Below are 20,324 nucleotides of genomic sequence, written 5' to 3' on the forward strand. Positions count from 1 at the left end.
ACGGTAGCCATTTTGAAAATTGTCGGTGGATTTCTCTGGGCTTGTGTTCGGGGCTGTCGTTTTTCGCTAGCAGTTTGAATAATACTAGTCTCATTGAAGTTTAGTGAATCGCAATAGTTTTTATTACGCGAATGTGATTTTTAGAAGACTACAAAGGAGTAAGTCATTAACATTTTTATAATTATGTTTTTAAAGATTGAAATTTAATGGTAAGCAAGCTGGCAATCGAGTCCCCTTTAGGGCAGCAGGCTTGGGGTGGGGGCGCCACACACAAAAAGTTCGCCAGAAATTTGGCCTCTTTTTAAGCCTAGGCTCATTTGTTTCTTTTTATTTAACTATCACAAGAAAATATTACGAGTTGGTTTGTTATCCTTTTGTTCTTGTCGAATTTTCAGCTACGCTACTTTTTAAATGATTACAAACTAACACGTTGTCGTATAGATGTTTTTTCGTGAATGATAAACTATTCAAATTGTAAATAGGTTTTCAATCATTTGTAATTTCGAAATATTTTGGCGGGAAAATGATGTTTTCTAAAATATCGCATAAATGATATTGCTTAATTTAAATTGTTTTTAACAGTGGATCGCCTAGAATGTGGGCAATGTAAACAGATTTTTACAAAGTTAGACTCGTTTATTCAACATAAACAACTTGGATGTGAGAAAGATCCACCTCCTACGTCTAACGATACACCCGTTGAGTCTAGCAATTCTAATGGTAATATAATGTAATTTATTCCATTTGCGAATTTCATTTTAACTAAATGAAATGCGTTGGTTATTTCATTATAGATGATAGTCCAAAGATTACAGAACATCCAGAAAATTATCCTTTAAAGTTTAAAGATTTGTCATCTTTTATTATCAAGGTATTTTGGGTTGAGGACATTTTAAATTATGTGTGTATATATGTAATATTGATCAACTCGTTTAGAAACAACTTGTTAAACAAGCAAAAAAGAGAGATGATCCTAAAGAAAGGATACGTCGGCTGAAGCAAAGAATTCAAGAAGCTCTCCCTGCAGGTTATTGTGGAACATGCTCTCCTTGTTTAACCAAAAGTGACTGTGAGGAGTGCGCAACATGCTTAGCCGGACAGGTATATTGTTAACTGATTATTCTTATGTGGCACTTAATTGTAATTTTGATTTATATTTGTCTGTAGGAAGAGCCTGGTACATCTAAAGCAAGGGAGAGATGTCTAATGCGTGTTTGTGAAGCATTATCCGTAAGTTTTTGTAAAATTTTGCATTCTTGCTTGGTTTTTGTTCTCAATATAAATTATACCTCATTTATTTCAGACGAATAATGAATATCAAGTTGAGAAACTTCTTGATAAGAAAATGGAGGATGATGAACCTCACTATCTCGTAAAGTGGAAAGGGTATCCAAAGTAAGATATTTCATTTGGCACTTATTTAAATACATACGACATTTGGGTTAATATCATTTCTGTTATTGTTATTATTATCGCAGCTCTGCTAATACCTGGGAACCTGCCTCAAATATTATCAGCAAAAATTTAATAGACGAATTTGAACAATCTAATAAGTCATCCTTGAAGAGGCGTCATTTGGATGAAATCTCTGAATTGGGTTCTAGTGATCCAAAAAGGATGAAGAATAGTTTGATGGGCAGTCTGGGCCTAAATGAAATTGTAAGTGTATAAAACCATTGAAGCATTCCACCGTAATATCTCGGTGGTAAGTTTTCTCACGGTTTAAATTTAGTCCGCAAACTCTGAAAATGAAGTAAAAGCCACAGAGGAAATGAGCCCCGGTCAAGAAAATTCACTTTCTTCCCGCGAGAATACAATCAAGATTACTTCTCTAAATGCTGTACCTGGTTCCGAAGAAATGATTACTCCTCTAGACCATGAAACTCTTTTGGATGTAGATGCCAAAGAAATTAAGAAGGAAGAGGAAAAACATTTGCTTGATCTTAATGAATTTTTAACATTTGAGCAATCAAAAGATAGTCAAGATACTTCTGAAAAAGTAGCTGAAAATCAAAATGTGGCAAATGTTCTTGGAAACAACGATATAGCTTGCAAAATGGGTAAAGGAGGTGAACCGAATTTACCGAGAAATGCAAGAAAGTCATTGAGAGGTAGGTGTTGTATGTTTAAAGGCCAATTGTTAATTACGTCAAGTAAAAATTTATTTATTAATTTATCTTGCCAGGGGCCGTCCCTAACTTGACCAGAAGACAGCTGGAAAATATTCTCAAGGAAATTCAGTTTGAAGCTCAAAAATCTAAACACCCAAATTTGTCTGGAAGTGAGGTTGATGAAATAAAGGAAACAAGCTTGTCCGATGGCGTAAGGCTAGGCAGAAGCACCAAGAAAGCGGCATTGAATTTCATTCGTTCAGTCTGTAAAAGTGGTGTCAGACCAGATTCGGAAGAGGAGGAGAAGCAAGAGAAGGCTGTTCCCAAAATTAAAACAATCAGAGGGCACATTTCCGATAGCTATGAAAAGAATTTGGATCTGTCTGGAGCTTATTCCACCATCTATATCCCGGACCCAGTTGAAAAAGAGAAAATGATTCTAGTGAATGGCCTGCAGAAACAAATTAGCTTGTTGGAAGGAGCCAATTTGAATCCCACAGTTTTAGTCCAATCTAAAGCACCTTTAAGGCAACCTTCAAAGTTAATTAATTTGGAAGATTTGGAAAGGCAAGAGCAGTTTTTGAAAGCCTTGTTGGATGATGATGACGATTTTTACGAAGAACTGGATGATGATGGTATGAGTGAAGATATGGAAATTCCAGAAGATACTGGTGATGATGAGTACTTTTATTCGGAGAGCTATCTCGAGGGTCCGATAGTGGAACCTATTCAGTCTCCCAAGAAGAAAACTGTAAAGCCCCTAAAACTGGAATCAAGCAAGACGACTCCAGTAGATAATCCAATTAAACGAAAAAAGGGCCGACCTAAAAAAGAAGAAACTGCTGCGAAAAGAGCTCTTCTTAAAAAAGACGGAGAAAATCTAGCTGTGGGTTTTAATATTATTTTAAAGCAAAAACCACCTGAAATTTTAGATTTATGGTGATCGGGTTTTCCCAAGCATTTAATCATACGCTTCATTATTTTATGATCATAGATGGGTATTTGCTCTTACTGATTGCTTTTCTCTTTTTACTTTTCTGTTATTCAGGATGGAAAGCTAGCTTCTGGTGAGGTTTCAGACACTCCTCTGGGTGCAAGAAGAAAGAAAGGTAAACCGGTGAAGTACTCGGAGTATATAGATCCCGATACTGTTGTTCAGGAAGATGATGAGTCCAAAGCCAGGAGTGATATATCCAGCCTTACGGCTGAAGATGATGATTTTGAACCACCCCAAAATACTAAATCATCAGGGCGCCCCAGAGGAAGACCTAAACAGATGAACATATATGATACGCCAAAAAATAAGGAATCAAACCAGAAGTTCCCCAAATCTCAGCCACCTACAAAAGCGGACATCGCTTCTAGAGGCAAAGTCAAAAAGAACAGAGTTTTTGTTGTGATGCCGGATGGGACCATGGTTGAAGTCAGTGGTAATGATAAAGATCAGGCTATCAAGAAAGCAACTGCTAAGATGGAAAATGTTCAGAAACGATCTGGTGGAAAAAAGAAAGTTGATCCGGAAGAAGCAAAAAAAGATAAAAATATTGGGGTACGGTTTTATAAATATAAAATAAGTGTACTTATAAGTGTATTATTTATGCATTTTTCTCCTATATTCCTGCTTAGAAAGGAACGAAATTGGATATGAGGCCTAGTTTGGAGGAATGTACTAATGATGCTGTTGATGACCACAACACGCTCAAGCTGCCAAATACAGTTCAGCTAGTTGAAAGTGAACTGCCATTGAGCGAAGCTGAAAATGCACAGTCATTAGTGGGAATGTATTTGTTTAGGCAAATATATTCTCCAAATGACTCGGAGTTATTCTGCAAATTATGCAAGGGTAAAGTAACGCTTCGCTACCCTGCTGACCTGGAAAAACATTATCACGTCATACATGAAATTACCGTACAAATTTTCAAAGCTGAATTCAGTGAAAATGTTGTTTTTGTTTGTGTACCTGGAGATGTCACTGAAACAACGGTTTTAAATTCTGGTTGCCGTTTTTGTGACGTTACTTTAAGAACATTGAGCGAGGTTAGAGAACACTATCCATCTTGCCATAGTAAAGACGTAAGACTGATTCCTGAAAACTCCGTGCTGGAATTGGGTGATCGATTCTATTGCAGTGTTTGTTCCAATGCATCTGTGGACTTTGTTACTCACCATCAACATATGAAAGCTCAGCATTCGATGCAAACCTACATTTGCAAACACTGCAACTTTTGTAGTCCCAAACCAAATCGAATTAGAACCCACTTTAAGCAACGGCACGTTCAAGAGCAACCTGGACCTCATTTGCAATGTAGCGTTTGCTCTGTCTATGTCCATGGACGGGAGAGGTTAAACAAGCACATCCTATTGTCTCATGCTGTACAAACTGGAGCTAAAACCTGGTCGTGTTCGAAGTGTCTACAACCTTGTGGAGATGCCAAAGACCTTATGAGTCACATACCAACTTGCCCTTATGTTAGAAATCATGGCCTAGAAGATATTTCGGATGATAATGGTCCCAAAAAACTTCTTAAAAACTCTGAAATCACCATCACTCCAATTCCGGCTCCTGTAACAGCTACAAATAATAAACCAAGTGGAAGTAAAACCCAATATTACAAGTGTACTATTTGTGCTGTCACATTTTCTACTGAGACCGAAATTAAGGTATAAAGTTTTTTTGTTAAAAGAGTTCAATGTCTTAAGAGTCTAACGAATGAATGTTTTGAATTTCATTTAAAGAAACACATGACTGATGGAATTCACGTTAATGCTAATGAGGTATCCATTCTCCCTGTGGTTGTGGATGAAAACAACCAAAACACTTGTTTCCTTTGCAATTTGAAATTCCCTGGTATTGAACAGTTGAAGTTACATTTTCAACACGTACACATGAGGTGGGTGGCTAAGGGAGCTGTAGATTATACTTCCGAAGAATTGGAAGATTCTCCTCAGGAATTGGAAGAAGAGCTTAAACTTTTGAAAGAAATTGAAAAGGCAAACGAAGCTGGCAAGAAGGGTACCAACGAAGAGCAGGAAATTATAAGGCAACTTGAAAATGAACTAGAAGGAATGACTAATAATTCAAAAGACGAGTCAAGACCCATGCTAGGTCCTGATATCACTTTGCCAATCAAACCAACGAATCCCCTGAAGATGACTGACTTGCCCAGTGAGGAGAAATTATCCGAGATAGGTTTCCCTTCAAAAGTTGGACACTATTGCCACCTTTGCGACACTGTCATCAAGAGCTATGCCCTTTATTACTTGCACATGCACAATTTACACGGGCTTGAGAAGAGATTTCAGTGCATAATAAGCTCATGTAGTCAGACTTTCAAAAGCACCCTGGCTTTCCAACATCACAGCCACAGACACGATCAGAAATCTGAAATATTCTGCAGCATGTGTGACCTAGTTTTTGGTTCAGAGGAGGAACTCGAAGAACATGTCATGAGTCAAGAACACGCAACCAAATATATGAGAGTACAGGTTGGTTAATCAACAGTCGCGCTAGAATTAGCTGTAGTTTCTTATAAAACCATTTTATCTTAGGAAAAATACAACCGGTCTGAACCAAGGAACTATCGTTGTAAAGTGTGCCATTGCTGGTATGGCCTCTTTGCTACTTTTGTCAAGCACATGGAAACTGAAAACCACCAGTACAAATGCCAGCATTGCGGTTTGATGTTTGTTCAACCTGGTCCTAGGAGAAATCACATCCAGAGTGTACATCCTGATCTAGCAAACATATGCGAGGTTACTAATGTTTAGCAACAACTAATGTTCAAACTAGAATTTCTCATCGTTTTTTAAAACTACGAAGTACTAATAATTTTTTATCATCAGATTTGTGGAACTCGCTTACAGAATTCCCAAGCGCTGTGGAGTCATTTATCAATGCATAACATTGTTTATGAGTGTGAAAAATGCCACAGAAGGTTTTTGCAGAAAGAACAGCTCACTGCCCATATGGAAATACATGCGTATGTATATTTTTTTACCTTTTGTTTCGAAATGGGAGTTGACAAAGTTAATTCTATTAGACCCCCAACTCCGTGTCCTTGGGAAGGGTGCAATCGTAAACTATCAACCAAAGTTGGCCTGTACAACCACTTAAGAATGCATAAGGGGGATGCTGATTTCGTTTGTAACATATGTACCAAAGGTAGTATGCTTTGCTTATATCTCCCTTTGAAAAAGCCTATTTTTTTAAACTTTTTTTTTTTTTCAATGCTAACGCCTTTCTCCCTTGACACACAAAATAGGCTTTTTCAAAAAGAAAACGCTGGAAATTCACATGAAGAGTCATGAAAAGAATGTGACCCGAAAAAGTACGTTAATTTATTTAGGGCCTAGTTATAAATTCAGAGCTTCGCAAAATTCTCGTTAAACTTTTTTCTTTTCTTTATTAAAAATAGATAACAAAACCAAAGTTAATCCTGCCGGTCAGGGCGTAGAGACAGTTTTACGTGTAGATGAAAGTAGCCAAAATAACCAAGAACTGACAGCCCCTAGTGTTGAGCTTATTCAGTTCATTTGTGCAGGATGTTTAAATGGCTTTGATTCTGAGGAACGTTTTGCCGCTCACGAATGTACTGGTCACGCCACGTAAGAACAGTTTTCATTCTAACAGCTCTTTTTATGGTTCTGTTCTTCCATGACAAAAATTTAATTTTTTTTACTATTTTACTTAATGGTATTTTTTTATTATCATTGTAACAGACAAGAGCAATTAGAAGCAGCTCAAGCCGCTGCTGCCGCAGGTGTCCTAAATCATGAAGATATTTTGAACCAAGCGGCGGAGAGTGCCGAACAAACTCATCACGTGATTACTGATGAAGATTTAGCGGCTCAATTAGCCCAGGCAGTAGCTGAAGCCACCACCCAGGGTCAAATGTCGTTCTCTTCATCTCACAACGTAACTATGAGTGACGGTACAGTCGTTACAATGACCACGATGGATGGTGATGGTACTGTGCTTCCTAGCTCGTTGCAAAATCTAGTTGAGGGAAAAGGGGGGGCAGTTTTAGCCAGTGCGGACTCATCCGGTAACATAACTTTTATACGAACTGAGGATGATGACCCTCCAGTTAGTCAACTAGAGCAGCTAGTAAATGAAGCGGAAGTCGAAGGCCAGTTTATCCAACCCGTCGAAGGTCAGAAAGTACAGGAGGAACAATATGACCAACACGCTGAGTTTCATGAACAACCTCAAGATCATTTTGTTCAACATACACCCGAGCAGTTTCATCAACAAGAAGAACATTTTGTTCAAACCGGTGATAGTCAAGAGGATGGTCATTACGAGGAACAAGGTGGCGAAGAATACGAAAACGTGACGGCTGATCAGTTTGTCCAACAAGATGAAAGTCAGTTTGTCCAGGAAGGGGAGGGGGAATTTGTACAACAAGGCGAAGGACATGATCAAGATGGACAGGCTGATGAACCAATGGAATCTGGACAAGGAACTGCCCCAATGGAGTTTGAAGAAAAAGAAGGGGAAGATAATTCGCAGCAAGCCTTATATTTGACCGAGGAAGAAGCTCTATTGGCTGCTCAGTCGGGTCAACTCAAGCAAAATAGTGATGGAACATTTGTAATGCATACGGGAGAGGAGCAAGAAGGACAAGAGGATGGGTCAATTGTTATGATGGTTGCTGGAGATGAAGAGGGTAATGAACATCAGATTATGGATGGCAATCAACCTTATTCGATTGTGAAGGTGCCTACGGAAGACGGCGGCGAGCAAGTTTTACTCATTCCTTTGAACACTGATGGTGAGAATACTGTTCTAACTCTTCCTTCCAATGTAATGTTAAGCGAAGATCAGGATGCTGATGGCTCCTCTGTTACTTTTCAAGAGCATTCCACCACCGAGGATGGCGAGGGTGTACAACAAACCTACTTAACGTTACCGGAAGGAACTAATGTACAAGAGTTGTTGGAGGGGCAACAAACTGTTCTAAGTCCACAGCTAGAAAGTGAATTGATTAATGCTGTAACTCAATAGGGTTTTTGGTCCCTTTTCATGGAGGGACTTTTATTTTTTAAATTACCCATCTTTTTGTATTGTCATTTGCTATAAACCTTCTAGTTAAGTTAACTAATTGGATGTGTTGAATGAAGTTTTTTCTCTGATACGCACTGTATATTTATGTAAATTGGAAAGTTTTGTCAGCTAATGTTAAGTTTATTCGCATTAGTTTACATCCCAGAAATGTAATTACCATAAAACGAATTCATTTCATCCTGTAAAGTTGGATCATACAGAATGCAGTTAACTTCAAATAAACTCTAGTGTCTTTGCTCTAGTGTGTTTTGCATTATTTTTTTACAACAGGAAGCTGCCAACGAAAGATATACCACCTGTAATTTTAATGTTTGGAGAATTTTTTGCAGCTCTGAAAAAAAAAGCCGATTTTTTAATTTCTTGCAGAAATATATTAGAGATGGCGCTAGGGAGGCCGTAAGAATGGTTTTTATCAAAAACGATCCGCCTATTTTCAGCCGACGCAGAATTTGGCAAACAGAGCCCACGGAGCCACGATCGGAACTGGTATATTTTAAATTTCGGCGTCCTTCGAAAGTTGAATGGTCTTTTTAGTTTCGTAATTTCGCTGGTGTTATTTCGAATTAAATGTATTGTTAGTGTCAGTTTCATATGTTTTGATACTTGGTCGCGAAATGTGAATATCACACCCGATAAAGGATTTGAAAACGTTTATCTGTTTAGCCCTAGAGAGTGGTTTCGCCGAAAGTCCAAGGTAAAAAAAGCCTAAAAAATATGTCGATTTCGGATAAAAGGGGAAGGGAAACGGGTGTATAGAAAAATGACGTCTAATGTTTATTATTGAGTTCGTGTTATAAATTAAGCATTTTGAAATCTTACGTTGCATTCCAGATTTTGGAACTTGGAAAAATAGTGATCAATCGTGAGATGTATTTAGTACATTTTGGATGTCGTGAATATTGTACGCATCTTCAATATAAAACATAGCCTTCGCTCTCTACTTCAAAGAAATTACCTACAACGGTTCTACAGAGCTTTCTAAAAATATGTTACGTTTCTTGAGCAAAAGGTTTGGCCGGAATACCGAACGGCCAAAAACCAGATTAGAAACTACCCTCGTACCATCGAAACCCAGCAAACATTTACTACCATGCAAAGTGATACTTTTGGACGGGACAGACATATCGGTGGATGTTACTGTAAGTTGACAGTTTATTTTATTTATTATAACGTAATTTCATGATATATAATTGTACGTGTGTGAACCGCTAAGAAAAACTAATTTCTTAAGTAAAACCTAAATTTATATAGAAAAAATGTAAAAAAAAAAATATCTCGTTCTAATAGTGTCTGTACTACAAAATATGATGCACACACGAGTCAGTACATGACATAATTTTTTTATTTTGTGAAAAACCCGTTTCCACTCCTGCACGATGCCTCTTTGGAAAGAGAAAACTAACTTCAAACCCCCACCGTTTATTTTTTATCTTTACCCGATGTAAGCATTGAAATAACGTGTATTTTAATTTATGCGCCTGCTAAAAAAGGCCAAAAACCTTCTATTTTAGATCGTATCGAATCACTCCAAATGAACCGTATTAATTAGGCCTAGTCTTTAATAATTGTCGCGTCTTATAAAAGAGGTGTCACACTTCGTTTACCGACCGTTAAAAACAGCCGTTATTAAAATCTAGATAGAATTTAACGGATTAACGCGTCTTTTTCCGTAGATCGTGACATTTAATTTGTAGGATCTTTTGAAAAGTTCTTTCATGGCGAAACCTGGCCTCACTATCGTAAACTTGCCCCCTCTGTCTAAGAGGAATCCAAGCGAGGCGTCTACGCTTGCCATTGAAATTTTAAGTTTCCTTTTACAATTATACGTTGATTCTGCACCCCTCTGGCATACCGGTATTGTTTTTTTTTAAATCGCTAATTGGTGGACTGTAGTTTACTTCCGTTAGTTTTAAATTAGACCTGTTGCTTACCCTTTAAACTTGACCGGGGCATAGACGTAAAAATAGCTCACATCCTTTGTTTTTAATAAAGGTCATGATCCCTAATATAAGGAAGTAGTATTAAAGGTTATTGCGTTTTTTGACCATAGCGACCTAGCGCTCTAGTCTTTGTTTTTAAAGTTCGATAAACGAATTAAGTAAGCTATCCAACGGGTTATCGACATTACCAGGCTGCGAGGGGGGAGGGGGTAGGCGTATTTAATGAAGTGATTAAAGGAAATATTACCTCTATTATTTATGTCAACCCCCCCCCCCCCCCCCCCAACAGGGTTCCAATATTGGGCTCTCCTTCTATGACTTCTTCCGCATCTTAAATTTGAATCATGCAATAAATAATGATAATAGGCCAAAACTATTCGCTCGCTTTGGGACGAAAAGACCCCAAACTGACAACTTCTTCCATAAAATAACAGCCGAACTGTATTTTGAAGTTGCTCGCTATTTCCTAAAAATTACTCCAAAACTAGCGAATAGTTTTCGCCTAATTATAAAAAAGATGGTGACTTACAAAGAGCTAAACATTTAAAATCTTTATTTATTAAAAAACACGTCGTAAAATATCCACGAGTCAAAAATAAAGTATTTTTTCTTAAAAAAATGAAAGAAACTTCATAATTTTTTTTTAAATTTGAGATAAAATATTTTTCAGTCTACTTTAGCGTTTTCCTTAGTCAGTTCCTGGGCAGTGTCTCTAGGTTTGGGCTCGTCAGATTGTGGTTGGCTATCGCGTTCAACGCGAGTTAGTAGTTCCTCGTGGCACGAGTGACAGTACTTGGACGTATACGCGGTGGCTTCCTTGGTCAATTGGCAAAGTTTGTCCAGCAATCTCGCTTCCCGTTCCTGTCTCAAGAGTTCCAATTCCTTTTCGTGCTTCATGCGACGCTCTTCCAACTGAAAGAAGCGCTCGTCGGATTCGCGGAAGTATTTGAAAATTCGATCCAGGATGTCTTGGACTAGAAAGACTTCGTTCTCGCGTTTGCCTCGAGGAGCGGATCCGTCGAAGTAGTAGCGGGAACGCTTTTCGGAAGCAGCCTCGTCCGAATCGGAAGTGGCCTCGTCGTCACTCCTATTGCCGGCCATTTGCGAATAGGTTCTTTTGGGATAGGCCCTTTTGGGCGACAGTGGCGCCGCGGGCGGCAGTCCGTACGCGATGATCCCGCGATTGGCCGCCTCGGATTCTCTGGAGGCTTCTTTGGGACTGATTCCTCGAAGTAAGTTATTGACAGCCTCGCTGCTGACGTGCAAGTCCAAAGGTTTGGCCTCGTAGGAAGCGGGTTCCGCGGCTGATTTGCCGTAGTTTTGCAAGTAGTCTAAGTAGTTGGAAGCGCAAGTGGACAGGGTTTCGTTACTAGTTTCGTTGGGCGATGGTACGGATTGATTGGTGGGCGAGCGGCCCGCCGCCGGGCTTCCGCCCAATATTTCTTTCATTTGGTCGAAGTACTTGAACTTCCCCGGCACGACGCCTTTGGCGGGCTGCCCCGGCGCGGAGGACACGTGGCGTCCCAAACAAAGCCGGTATTCTCGTTTCAAGATTTTGATTTTCTCGCGCACCTGAGCGGGCGATCTGAGAATCCCTTGCCTCCGCAAGTCTTCGGAGAGCTTGATGAAAACTTGATTGTCTCGTCGCGTCCCGTCCAGTTCCCGTTGGACGTTCTTGTCGCCCCAGAGGGACAGTAACTGGCTCACTTCGCTGTCGTCCCAGTAGCGCGTTCTCCATTCCGGATTCTCCATCGGCCTGATTTTCGCTTCTTTCCGGGAGAGCCCTACGAAATAAATCATATTCCTTTTATTTGCTTTTTTTTAAAGTTGTTTTGGAAGATTTGTATTATTATGGGTTGTACCGTTTATTTTCTTATAACGTCTAATTTACCATAACGTCTATTTTTTGGGAATATTTAATGGCGTTAAGTTTCATTTTTTTTTATTTAAAATTTTTAAATTAACCCGACTTATTGATATAATAGAGTGCTAGCAGTTGATGTGTTTTTAAAAGTTAGTGACGTCACAGCCGTAGCTTCCGTAGTAGTTGTCATGAAAACTCGCGTTTTTTCTGAATAGACATTTAACATTGGTGACGTCGCAGGGTTTCAAGCTGCTGGCACTCTATTGGTGATTTCGAAAAAGATCGGTGGTTATATCTGGGATAAATAAAAGTAGCGCATTTCTTAAGTGTTTGTTACGGGTTCTGCATTGTAGAAGGCTACGTGTTACGGGGGTTTCTGAAATTATCCGCTAACTCAGCCAAAGCGGCGCTGCTATCTCAAAAGCCATTTGCTGGTCAGGGTTTTTTCAAGTGATATATCCAGGTTAGAGGGTTACATGATTTGGTTACTTGCTGTTGTATGGTTAAAGCATTTTTTTTCGCAATCTACTAATATATCCAGAGCGCGTGCCCAAAGAATTATCTCTTTTGTACATGTATTGCCCGATTTCAAAATAACGTTTTTGCGCGTGACAGTTATAGCAGGTTTATTTACCCGCATTTAATCCCTAGCATGGCGGAGAATTTTCACGCGCAAATTTTAATATCCACAATTTGGTCGATATTATATTTGAAAATTACCTATTAATTAATCCGTTTAATAAAGCGAAATCCTAATTTTAATTAGCTATTGTGAAAATATGAAAGGTCGTGTTTTACCTTTATCCTCCAATGGTTTGAAATCCGTCCTTTCCCCTATCATACGTAACACTTGGTCTTCATGTCGTCACGGGGGCGCACCGCTCATTACTTCGATTAAAAACAAAAACTTTCGATTTACAATTAATTAAAAATGAAGCGATCCACCCCAATTATCTAAATCATCCTCCCCGAAGCGAAATCGTTCTCCTCTTTAACTATCTATTCGCTCTCAGTCTAACCTCTTCTTAACTAAACTTTCTCCGTTCTGTGGTCGTAGCGCGCCGCGTCGAGTTCCTCCGCGAGAAAAAAGAGTCAGTCAGTTCGTGGTACAGCGCGCGTTTCTCGGCGTTCGTCATTCCCGCTCTCAGTTTCCTGTTCTCGGCCGATTCCCAGTAAATTCGTCGAAGGTTTTCCGGGAAGAGGTTTCTCTGGAGTTGCGTGATCCTGGTTCGAAAAATATATCTAGCGAGGGACGGGAAAACCGAAAAATCTATATCCCTCCCCTCTCTCTTCTGATTCCGCTTAATACGGGCTATTTTTTACGCGGGGTCTCTCTACCACCGCATCGTTATAGAATTATCACGAAAAACACTGCCTCCCCCTTGTGTTTTTACCATGTTGCCTAGTAAAAGTAAGGACTATGACGTCTGTGATCTCTCGGTACGCGTACATTTTTTTTGCTTTTTTTGGTTATATTATTCTCCCCCGATCCCCAATTTTTCCTAGAAACCTATTAAAATCATTACGAATGAGGGGGGGGGGGGGGGTGCAGGCGTCTTCGTGATAAAACTGTCGAGTGATAGGGTTCCGGGGAACGCCGAGAATCGGATTTGTTTTCTTGTTTTCTAACGAAGGGAGTTTACCCTTTTTTGTCTAGATATCAATAAAACTCGCCGACTTGTTGCGATAGTTAAGTGTTGGAATGTCACGGTGCTCCCATCGACATCCGGTCATTCCCGTAACTCTTAAGACGGACCCGCGTGTTGTCCCGTATTTCTCAGCTGGTTGCGTGAAATCTTAATGAAATCCAACAATTTCGTTTTCGGGCCTATAAAATACTATTTTATTTTGTTCCATGAAATTTTATAAATTGTTTTTTCTTCAGGATAATAAATGGAATTACAGGATTTTATAGGATAATAAATGGAATTACAGGATTTTATAGGATAAAATAGAATTATAGGATTTTATATGAAAAAATGGATTATAGGAGAATCCTTTAATCCAATTTTTAATCCTATAGATTCCTATACTCCAATATTCATCCCATTTTTATAAATTGTTTTTTCTTCAGGATAATAAATGGAATTACAGGATTTTATAGGATAAAATAGAATTATAGAATTTTATATGAAAAAATGGATTATAGGAGAATCCTTTAATCCAATTTTTAATCCTATAGATTCCTATACTCCAATATTCATCCCATTTTTATCCTATAATCCCTTTTTTCCTATAATCCAAATTTTATCCTATAATCCCTTTTTTCCTATAACCATTGTTATCCTATAAAATTCTATAATCCCATTGTTATCCTATAAAATTCTATAATCCCATTGTTATCCTATAAAATTCTATAATCCTATTGTTATCCTATAAAATTCTATAATCCCATTTTTATCCTATAAAATTCTATAATCCCATTATTATCCTATAAAATTCTATAATCCCATTGTTATCCTATAAAATTCTATAATCCCATTTTCGTCTTGTGTTTCCTATATTTTTAGAAAATAATTTAAAATCAAAGTGAAAGTTCTTGGAACATTACGCACCAACTATAAATATACTCAAATTTCTTGATAGGCAATAGTCGCAGCGAAAATTGTGGTCGTTGGAGCAAATTTTTCTCTAGGATCTTTTCCAAATAAAGGCGCTGAACTACTTTCAAAAGTATCCTGGGAAACTTCTAATCCCAATTACTGTATTTTGATATTTGTATCCTATAATCCTTATAAATGTCTGGGAACTATTAACTGAGGATGTAACCGTTATTGCCAATGGCTTTGCGTAAACTAGTAAACCACAGATTAGAGAGGTTAAACAAAATTAACGGAGATGATTTAACGGTAATTTCGATATGGCTTCGACAGCGCTGGCAAGTTAGCTTGGTGAAACCCCTGGCGATGTCACTTCACGCTGAACTCAAGCCCGAAATGATTTCGTCAAGTTGACGAAATACCCCTGCAGACTTTCCTTAAATTCCTTTTTCCTCGTACGATTCTCTGTAGTTCATATTTTTACTTTCTGAAGTTTCAAACCGGGAATATATGTGGTTGTATTTCTTAACTACAACCCACCCTTTCCCTGTTGATGTCAGAATCCTCGAATTTCATTGGCGGAAGAGACACGGGATTGCCCCCTTCGATGTCACGGCGAGACGGAGCCGAATGACGTCGCTACCAGTGACGTCATTTCCGAGTTATGCTGTAGAAAATATGTAGGGCGCTAAGCCCTACGCTTCCTGTCTTACGATCCGTAATGATTGCGACGTATTAGAAGATTCGAACCGGTTTTGAACGATGAGCTTGTTTGTGTTAATTCGGGTTTATTTTGTAGATTTTCACTAAGGAAAAACTGAACTTGTATTTCTTTGGAAATCACAATACATGCCTGGGAATTCCGGCTATTTAGGAACCCATTTGAAATGTCTGGGGAAGTATAGGAACCCATTAGAAATGTCTGGGGAAGTATAGGATCCCATTAGAAATGTCTCGGGAAGTTGAGGAACCAAGTAGAAATGTCTGGGGAAGTTGAGGAACCAAGTAGAAATGTCTGGGGAAGTTGAGGAACCAAGTAGGAATGTCTGGGGAAGTTGAGGAACCAAGTAGGAATGTCTGGGGAAGTTGAGGAACCAAGTAGGAATGTCTGGGGAAGTTGAGGAACCAAGTAGGAATGTCTGCGGAAGTATGACTGGGGAAATTTAGGAACCAAGTAGAATTGGCGGGGAATTTTAAGAGCCAAGTAGAATTGGCGGGGAATTTTAGGAACCAAGTAGAAATGGCGGGGAAGTTTTGGAACCAAGTAGAAATGGCGGGGAAGTTTAGGAACCAAGTAGAAATGGCGGGGAAGTTTAGGAACCAAGTAGAAATGGCGGGGAAGTTTAGGAACCAAGTAGAAATGGCGGGGAAGTTTAGGAACCGAGTAGAAATGTCTGGGGGAAGTTTAGGAACCAAGTAGAAATGTTTGGGGAAGTTTAGGAACCAAGTAGAAATGTCTGGGGGAAGTTTAGGAACCAAGTAGAAATGTCTGGGGGAAGTTTAGGAACCAAGTAGAAATGTTTGGGGAAGTTTAGGAACCAAGTAGAAATGTTTGGGGAAGTTTAGGAACCAAGTAGAAATGTTTGGGGAAGTTTAGGAACCAAGTAGGAATGTCTGGGGAAGTTTAGGAACCAAGTAGGAATGTCTGGGGAAGTTAAGGAACCAAGTAGAAATGGCGGGGAATTTTAAGAGCCAAGTAGAAATGTCTGGGGAAATTTAGCAACCCAAGTAGAAATGTCTGGGGAAATTTAGCAACCCAAGTAGAAATGTTTGGGGAAATTTAGGAACCGAGTAGAAAAATGTCGGGGAAATTTAGGAACCAAGTAGAAATGTCGGGGAAATTTAGGAATCAGTAGAAATGTCTGGGTAAATTTAGGAATCAAGTAGAAATGGCGGGGAATTAAGATTTCTTTCGGTTAATATAGTGTTAGCAGTTGTTTTATTTTGTAATAAAATCGGTAATATAATCAGTTTCCGTAAAAAAAACTTGGCACAAGCTTTTTTAAATAACAACATTATTTAAAATGGAACCTCTAAGGTTCTGTGATTGTTCGTTTCCCTGTAAGTAATTTTCCAATCGCTCTCTTAGTCCCTGAACTTGGCCGAAAAATGTCTGTCTAGAACTCTAGATTACGCTAGTTCATCGGAACATAATTTTGAGGGTTTGGCGAGTCAAAACTCCCGCCCTCGCCCAGGGTATTTAAAGAAAACTAGATGGTACGGGCCATAATAGTACCGCCCTTCCTGGCCCTGTCCCTTTGGATGAAGGAGCTAGCCAACGACAGCGTCAAGAAAAAGTTTCTTTGCCAGGCGGGATGAACTTAAAAAACCAACGTCATCAATCTTAAATTGAGCCACCAAATCTTCAGCGAAATTTTTATGGACTCCTTGTTGCGAGTAGTGCATGCACGATTGTTAGAAACTTTGGCGAGTTTATAACTCAAATAGAAAACATCGTATAATAACGTTTTTTTCGATATTTACAATGAAATCCTAGTTGATAAAATTATTAAATAAAAGAAAAGATTCTATATTTATAATGAAATCCTACTTGATAGAATTATTGAATAAAATAAAAGATTCTATATTTACAATGAAATCTTACTTGATAGAATTATTGAATAAAATAAAAGATTCTATATTTACAATGAAATTCTACTTGATACAATTATTAAATAAAATAAAAGATTCTATATTTACAATGAAATCCTAGTTAAAGATTCTGTATTTACAATGAAATCCTACTTGATAAAATTATTAAATAAAAGATTCTATAATTATTTTAATATAACGCAATTGACTACGTTTCAAAATGGCGGCGTTAAAACAACGTATGTATTTATTTATTATTAAACCTCCCCGGCCCTTAAGTCCCAGGTGATTATTTCTCGAGATGCACTTTGTCTCGAAGGCGTTGAGCTGAATATCGTGATTCCGAATTTCCGAGTTTCAAACGCTGTTTTTCTTTTTCGAGGGTCAGTGACTTCCGTCGCCAGGGGGGGGGGTGTATCTCCCGCGCACTCCCCCCCCCCTCAATTTAATTTCGGATTCTGCGCTTAACCCGCTCATCTTTTTCGTTTTTTGCGAGGCCTTGATTTTTTTGTCGAATTTCTAGGTTCCGTTCACAAAAGCGCCATTCCAGTACCCGCCTGTCTACCTTTTTCTATTCGCCAAAATTTATGATCTTATCAAGAAGATAATGCAAACCCGTATTAGTGGCCTAGTTCTATTTTTTCCACCCTCGAAGATCACGCCTTATTTGGCTTCTAGCAATTTTTCAAAGCAACCATAAATATACCGATTCTTTCAAAAATCCCGGCGAAAAATTTACATAATTGCCAATTTATTACTTGTATATTTCTTTGTCAGAACAATTTCTAGATATTCCCTTTTTTTAAATGTGTACATAATAAATTTTAAACATGACTATATGATGTCAACCAAAATACTTTTATTATTTAACATACTTTAAAATCGTCTTATTGTTTAAAATATTATTTATTTGGAATAACGTAGTATCTAACGGAACGTTTTTCGAAAAGTACTTGAATTTGTAATTTTTTGATAATTTAAATAACTGGGAGAAACGGCCGCTAGGGGTCTATTGAGTCCAAGTGATGAAAACGAATAAGTTTTATGCTATATAATTTAATTTTATCGATTATTCGATTACTAGTCTATTTTTGGTTACTAATCGTTTCAAATTAAATTAAATTATAGCAGAAATTCATCATATATTCATTTAGGTCAGCAAAATTAAATGTGTACCTGCACAGGTTCGATATACATTTCAATAGTTGATTTTATAAAACAATAAGTGGTCTTGCCCAACTTGTTAAAATGTTGCTCTTACGTCACAAGACACAGCTTTATTAGTATATTCTTCGCACGCGTGCTAGAAAAAGCTATATTCCTCGCGAGTGTAGCGCGCGCTCGTAGACTTGTAAGAGACTGTGACGTGAGCGCAACATTTAAACAAGAAGGCCACGTTATTAAATATAAAGAGCTGTTAGCATGGCTCTAAATTTAAGACTTTTATTATTTCGACTAATGATGCAGTCTGTAAACATTGCATTGGGTATTCAATATAATACCATTAGCAAGATAATATATACTTCTGATTATAATTATGTAGTTACATACCCATGAAAGGATATTAAACAAAACGTCACGGACAATTAAGTACACACAATCCCCAGTGATGTATTAAATATATTTTAAATGTTTAATTTAAATTTGAACAAATTTCTAATCATCTTGTACATTAACTTAATATACCCCAAAGGAATTTTTCGAGTTACCTGGTTTTGAAAATAAGGTAGCGAAACGCGAACACTTTAATTTTTTAGACAATTCTAATTTATCGAGTTACCTGGTTTTGGAAATAAGGTAGCGAAACGCGAACGCTTTAATTTTTTAGACAAATCTAATTTATCGAGTTACCTGGTTTTGGAAATAAGGTAGCGAAACGCGAACACTTTAATTTTTTAGACAAATCTAATTTATCGAGTTACCTGGTTTTGGAAATAAGGTAGGGAAACGCGAACACTTTAATTTTTTAGACAAATCTAATTTATCGAGTGACTTGGTTTTGGAAATAAGGTAGCGAACACGTTGAACGCACACTGTTTTTTTTTGTTTTTGTTTTTGTCGCCTCTATCAATTGGTACGAAATTCAAATATCACAATAGTGCGTACTCAGGTTGTGGGGTTCCGCAAATTGACCAGAAATCTAACTTAAAATTAAAATTTCTTAATATAACCAAAAACGTATTAGCCTAGCTGATTATTATTATTATTATTATTATTAACGTAGTTCAGAAATGATCAGTACTAACTAAAAATAAAATTTTCAACCCAGTCTGTCTTAATTTAAAAAAGTTTGTAGATTTAAAGTCTAATATCGCCCCGATCGACCAACTTGTGGGCCCCCATCTCCAAAATTAATAACGGACTACGGAGGGCATGATATTTCCTTTCGATTGAAATATCCATGGTCCTTATAAGCCTAATTCTTGGAGAGTTATGTGGAATACGGCCTCGGCTACGCTGAGTAAAAACCGATATTACCTCCTCTTAAGAATAGCTAATTTAGGTAATTTTCTGAAAAGTATTTTTTAAATCCTCCTCTTAAGAATAGCTAATTTAGGTAATTTTCTGAAAAGTATTTTTTAAATCCTCCTCTTAAGAATAGCTAATTTAGGTAATTTTCTGAAAAGTATTTTTTAAATCCTCCTCTTAAGAATAGCTAATTTAGGTAATTTTCTGAAAAGTATTTTTTAAATCCTCCTCTTAAGAATAGCTAATTTAGGTAATTTTCTGAAAAGTATTTTTTAAATCCATCGTTAATTTTAATCCGGTTTGTATACCGCGATAAAATCTGTCGAAAGTGTTACGATTTAAATAATTTCGTACTTTCATCAAAGCCCCATTTGTCTCGGTCGAATAATTTCTCGCTATTTTCGCTTTTCTTCGTAAAAGGGAACTTTTTATACGCGCCACTTCACATAGAAAATAAAGAAAAGGAATATCAACATTAGCTCTGACAAGCAAAGTTGCCAATGCCACAGTACCGGGAAAACCTGGAAAATTCAGGGAATTGGGTATTGGTCGCGAGTGGAAAACGTTTATTAAAAATATATATTTTTTAAAATTGCCAAATTTTAGATTAAACAATCCAGGGGAAAATCTTTGGAAATGGTCAGTGGAAGTCAGGTAATTTGTATCTGAAAAATCATTGGCAACCCTGAAAAGGCTTTAAAATCTTAATTGAGGTTATAATGCTTTAATGTGGTATTTCAT

At 37.7% G+C, this 20,324-nt stretch overlaps 3 protein-coding genes across 13 annotated transcripts in view; 2 read left to right on the plus strand and 1 right to left on the minus strand.

The window, feature by feature from the left end:
* Positions 1–31: 31 nt before the first annotated feature.
* On the plus strand, positions 32–8,395 carry LOC149925107 (uncharacterized). Of its 4 annotated transcripts, XM_090161151.1 has the most exons (19): positions 325–474; positions 583–720; positions 795–871; positions 937–1,101; positions 1,168–1,230; positions 1,304–1,395; positions 1,479–1,659; positions 1,733–2,111; positions 2,186–2,997; positions 3,160–3,660; positions 3,738–4,772; positions 4,848–5,597; positions 5,661–5,864; positions 5,955–6,091; positions 6,152–6,273; positions 6,374–6,439; positions 6,527–6,716; positions 6,831–7,885; positions 7,970–8,395. In XM_090161151.1, the coding sequence occupies exons 1-19, from the start codon at positions 456–458 to the stop codon at positions 8,116–8,118; spliced, it is 6,135 nt and encodes a 2,044-aa protein (XP_090017277.1). In that variant the 5' UTR covers positions 325–455; the 3' UTR covers positions 8,119–8,395. The 4 variants fall into 4 exon arrangements, with proteins under 4 accessions (XP_090017276.1, XP_090017277.1, XP_090017275.1 ...); XM_090161150.1 differs by lacking the exon at positions 325–474 and adding an exon at positions 32–158 and having other exon boundaries at positions 6,831–8,395; XM_090161149.1 differs by having other exon boundaries at positions 327–474; positions 6,831–8,395.
* A 231-nt stretch (positions 8,396–8,626) lies between these two features.
* Positions 8,627–20,324, plus strand: part of LOC149925108 (uncharacterized) — a 42,297-nt gene continuing 30,599 nt past the window's right edge. For all 8 annotated transcript variants that reach the window (XM_090159699.1, XM_090159705.1, XM_090159700.1 and 5 more), the window contains exons 1-2: positions 8,627–8,872; positions 9,010–9,317. In XM_090159699.1, coding sequence (XP_090015825.1) covers positions 9,165–9,317 — 153 coding nt within the window. In that variant the 5' untranslated portion in view covers positions 8,627–8,872; positions 9,010–9,164. The remainder of the gene's footprint in view (positions 8,873–9,009; positions 9,318–20,324) is intronic.
* LOC149925109 (uncharacterized) lies at positions 10,691–13,243 on the minus strand. Its single transcript, XM_090160275.1, has 2 exons — positions 12,781–13,243; positions 10,691–11,902 (listed from the first exon to the last, which is right to left on the minus strand). The coding sequence occupies exons 1-2, from the start codon at positions 12,821–12,823 to the stop codon at positions 10,785–10,787; spliced, it is 1,161 nt and encodes a 386-aa protein (XP_090016401.1). The 5' UTR covers positions 12,824–13,243; the 3' UTR covers positions 10,691–10,784.

The sequence above is a fragment of the Leiobunum rupestre genome, chromosome 10 (assembly GCF_980474605.1).
Source record: "Leiobunum rupestre chromosome 10, qqLeiRupe1.1.hap1, whole genome shotgun sequence".
NCBI classification, from domain to species: Eukaryota; Metazoa; Arthropoda; class Arachnida; order Opiliones; family Sclerosomatidae; genus Leiobunum; species Leiobunum rupestre.

Coding starts and splice junctions, on each gene's coding strand:
- LOC149925109 (XM_090160275.1), bottom strand. CDS start 12,823: ATGATAGGGGAAAGGACGGATTTCAAACCATTGGAGGATAAAG. Junction 11,903..12,780: donor CAAACCATTGGAGGATAAAG/GTAAAACACGAC, acceptor TTTATTTCGTAG/GGCTCTCCCGGAAAGAAGCG.
- LOC149925107 (XM_090161149.1), top strand. Junction 1,660..1,732: donor GTCTGGGCCTAAATGAAATT/GTAAGTGTATAA, acceptor GTTTAAATTTAG/TCCGCAAACTCTGAAAATGA. Junction 4,773..4,847: donor CTACTGAGACCGAAATTAAG/GTATAAAGTTTT, acceptor TTTCATTTAAAG/AAACACATGACTGATGGAAT.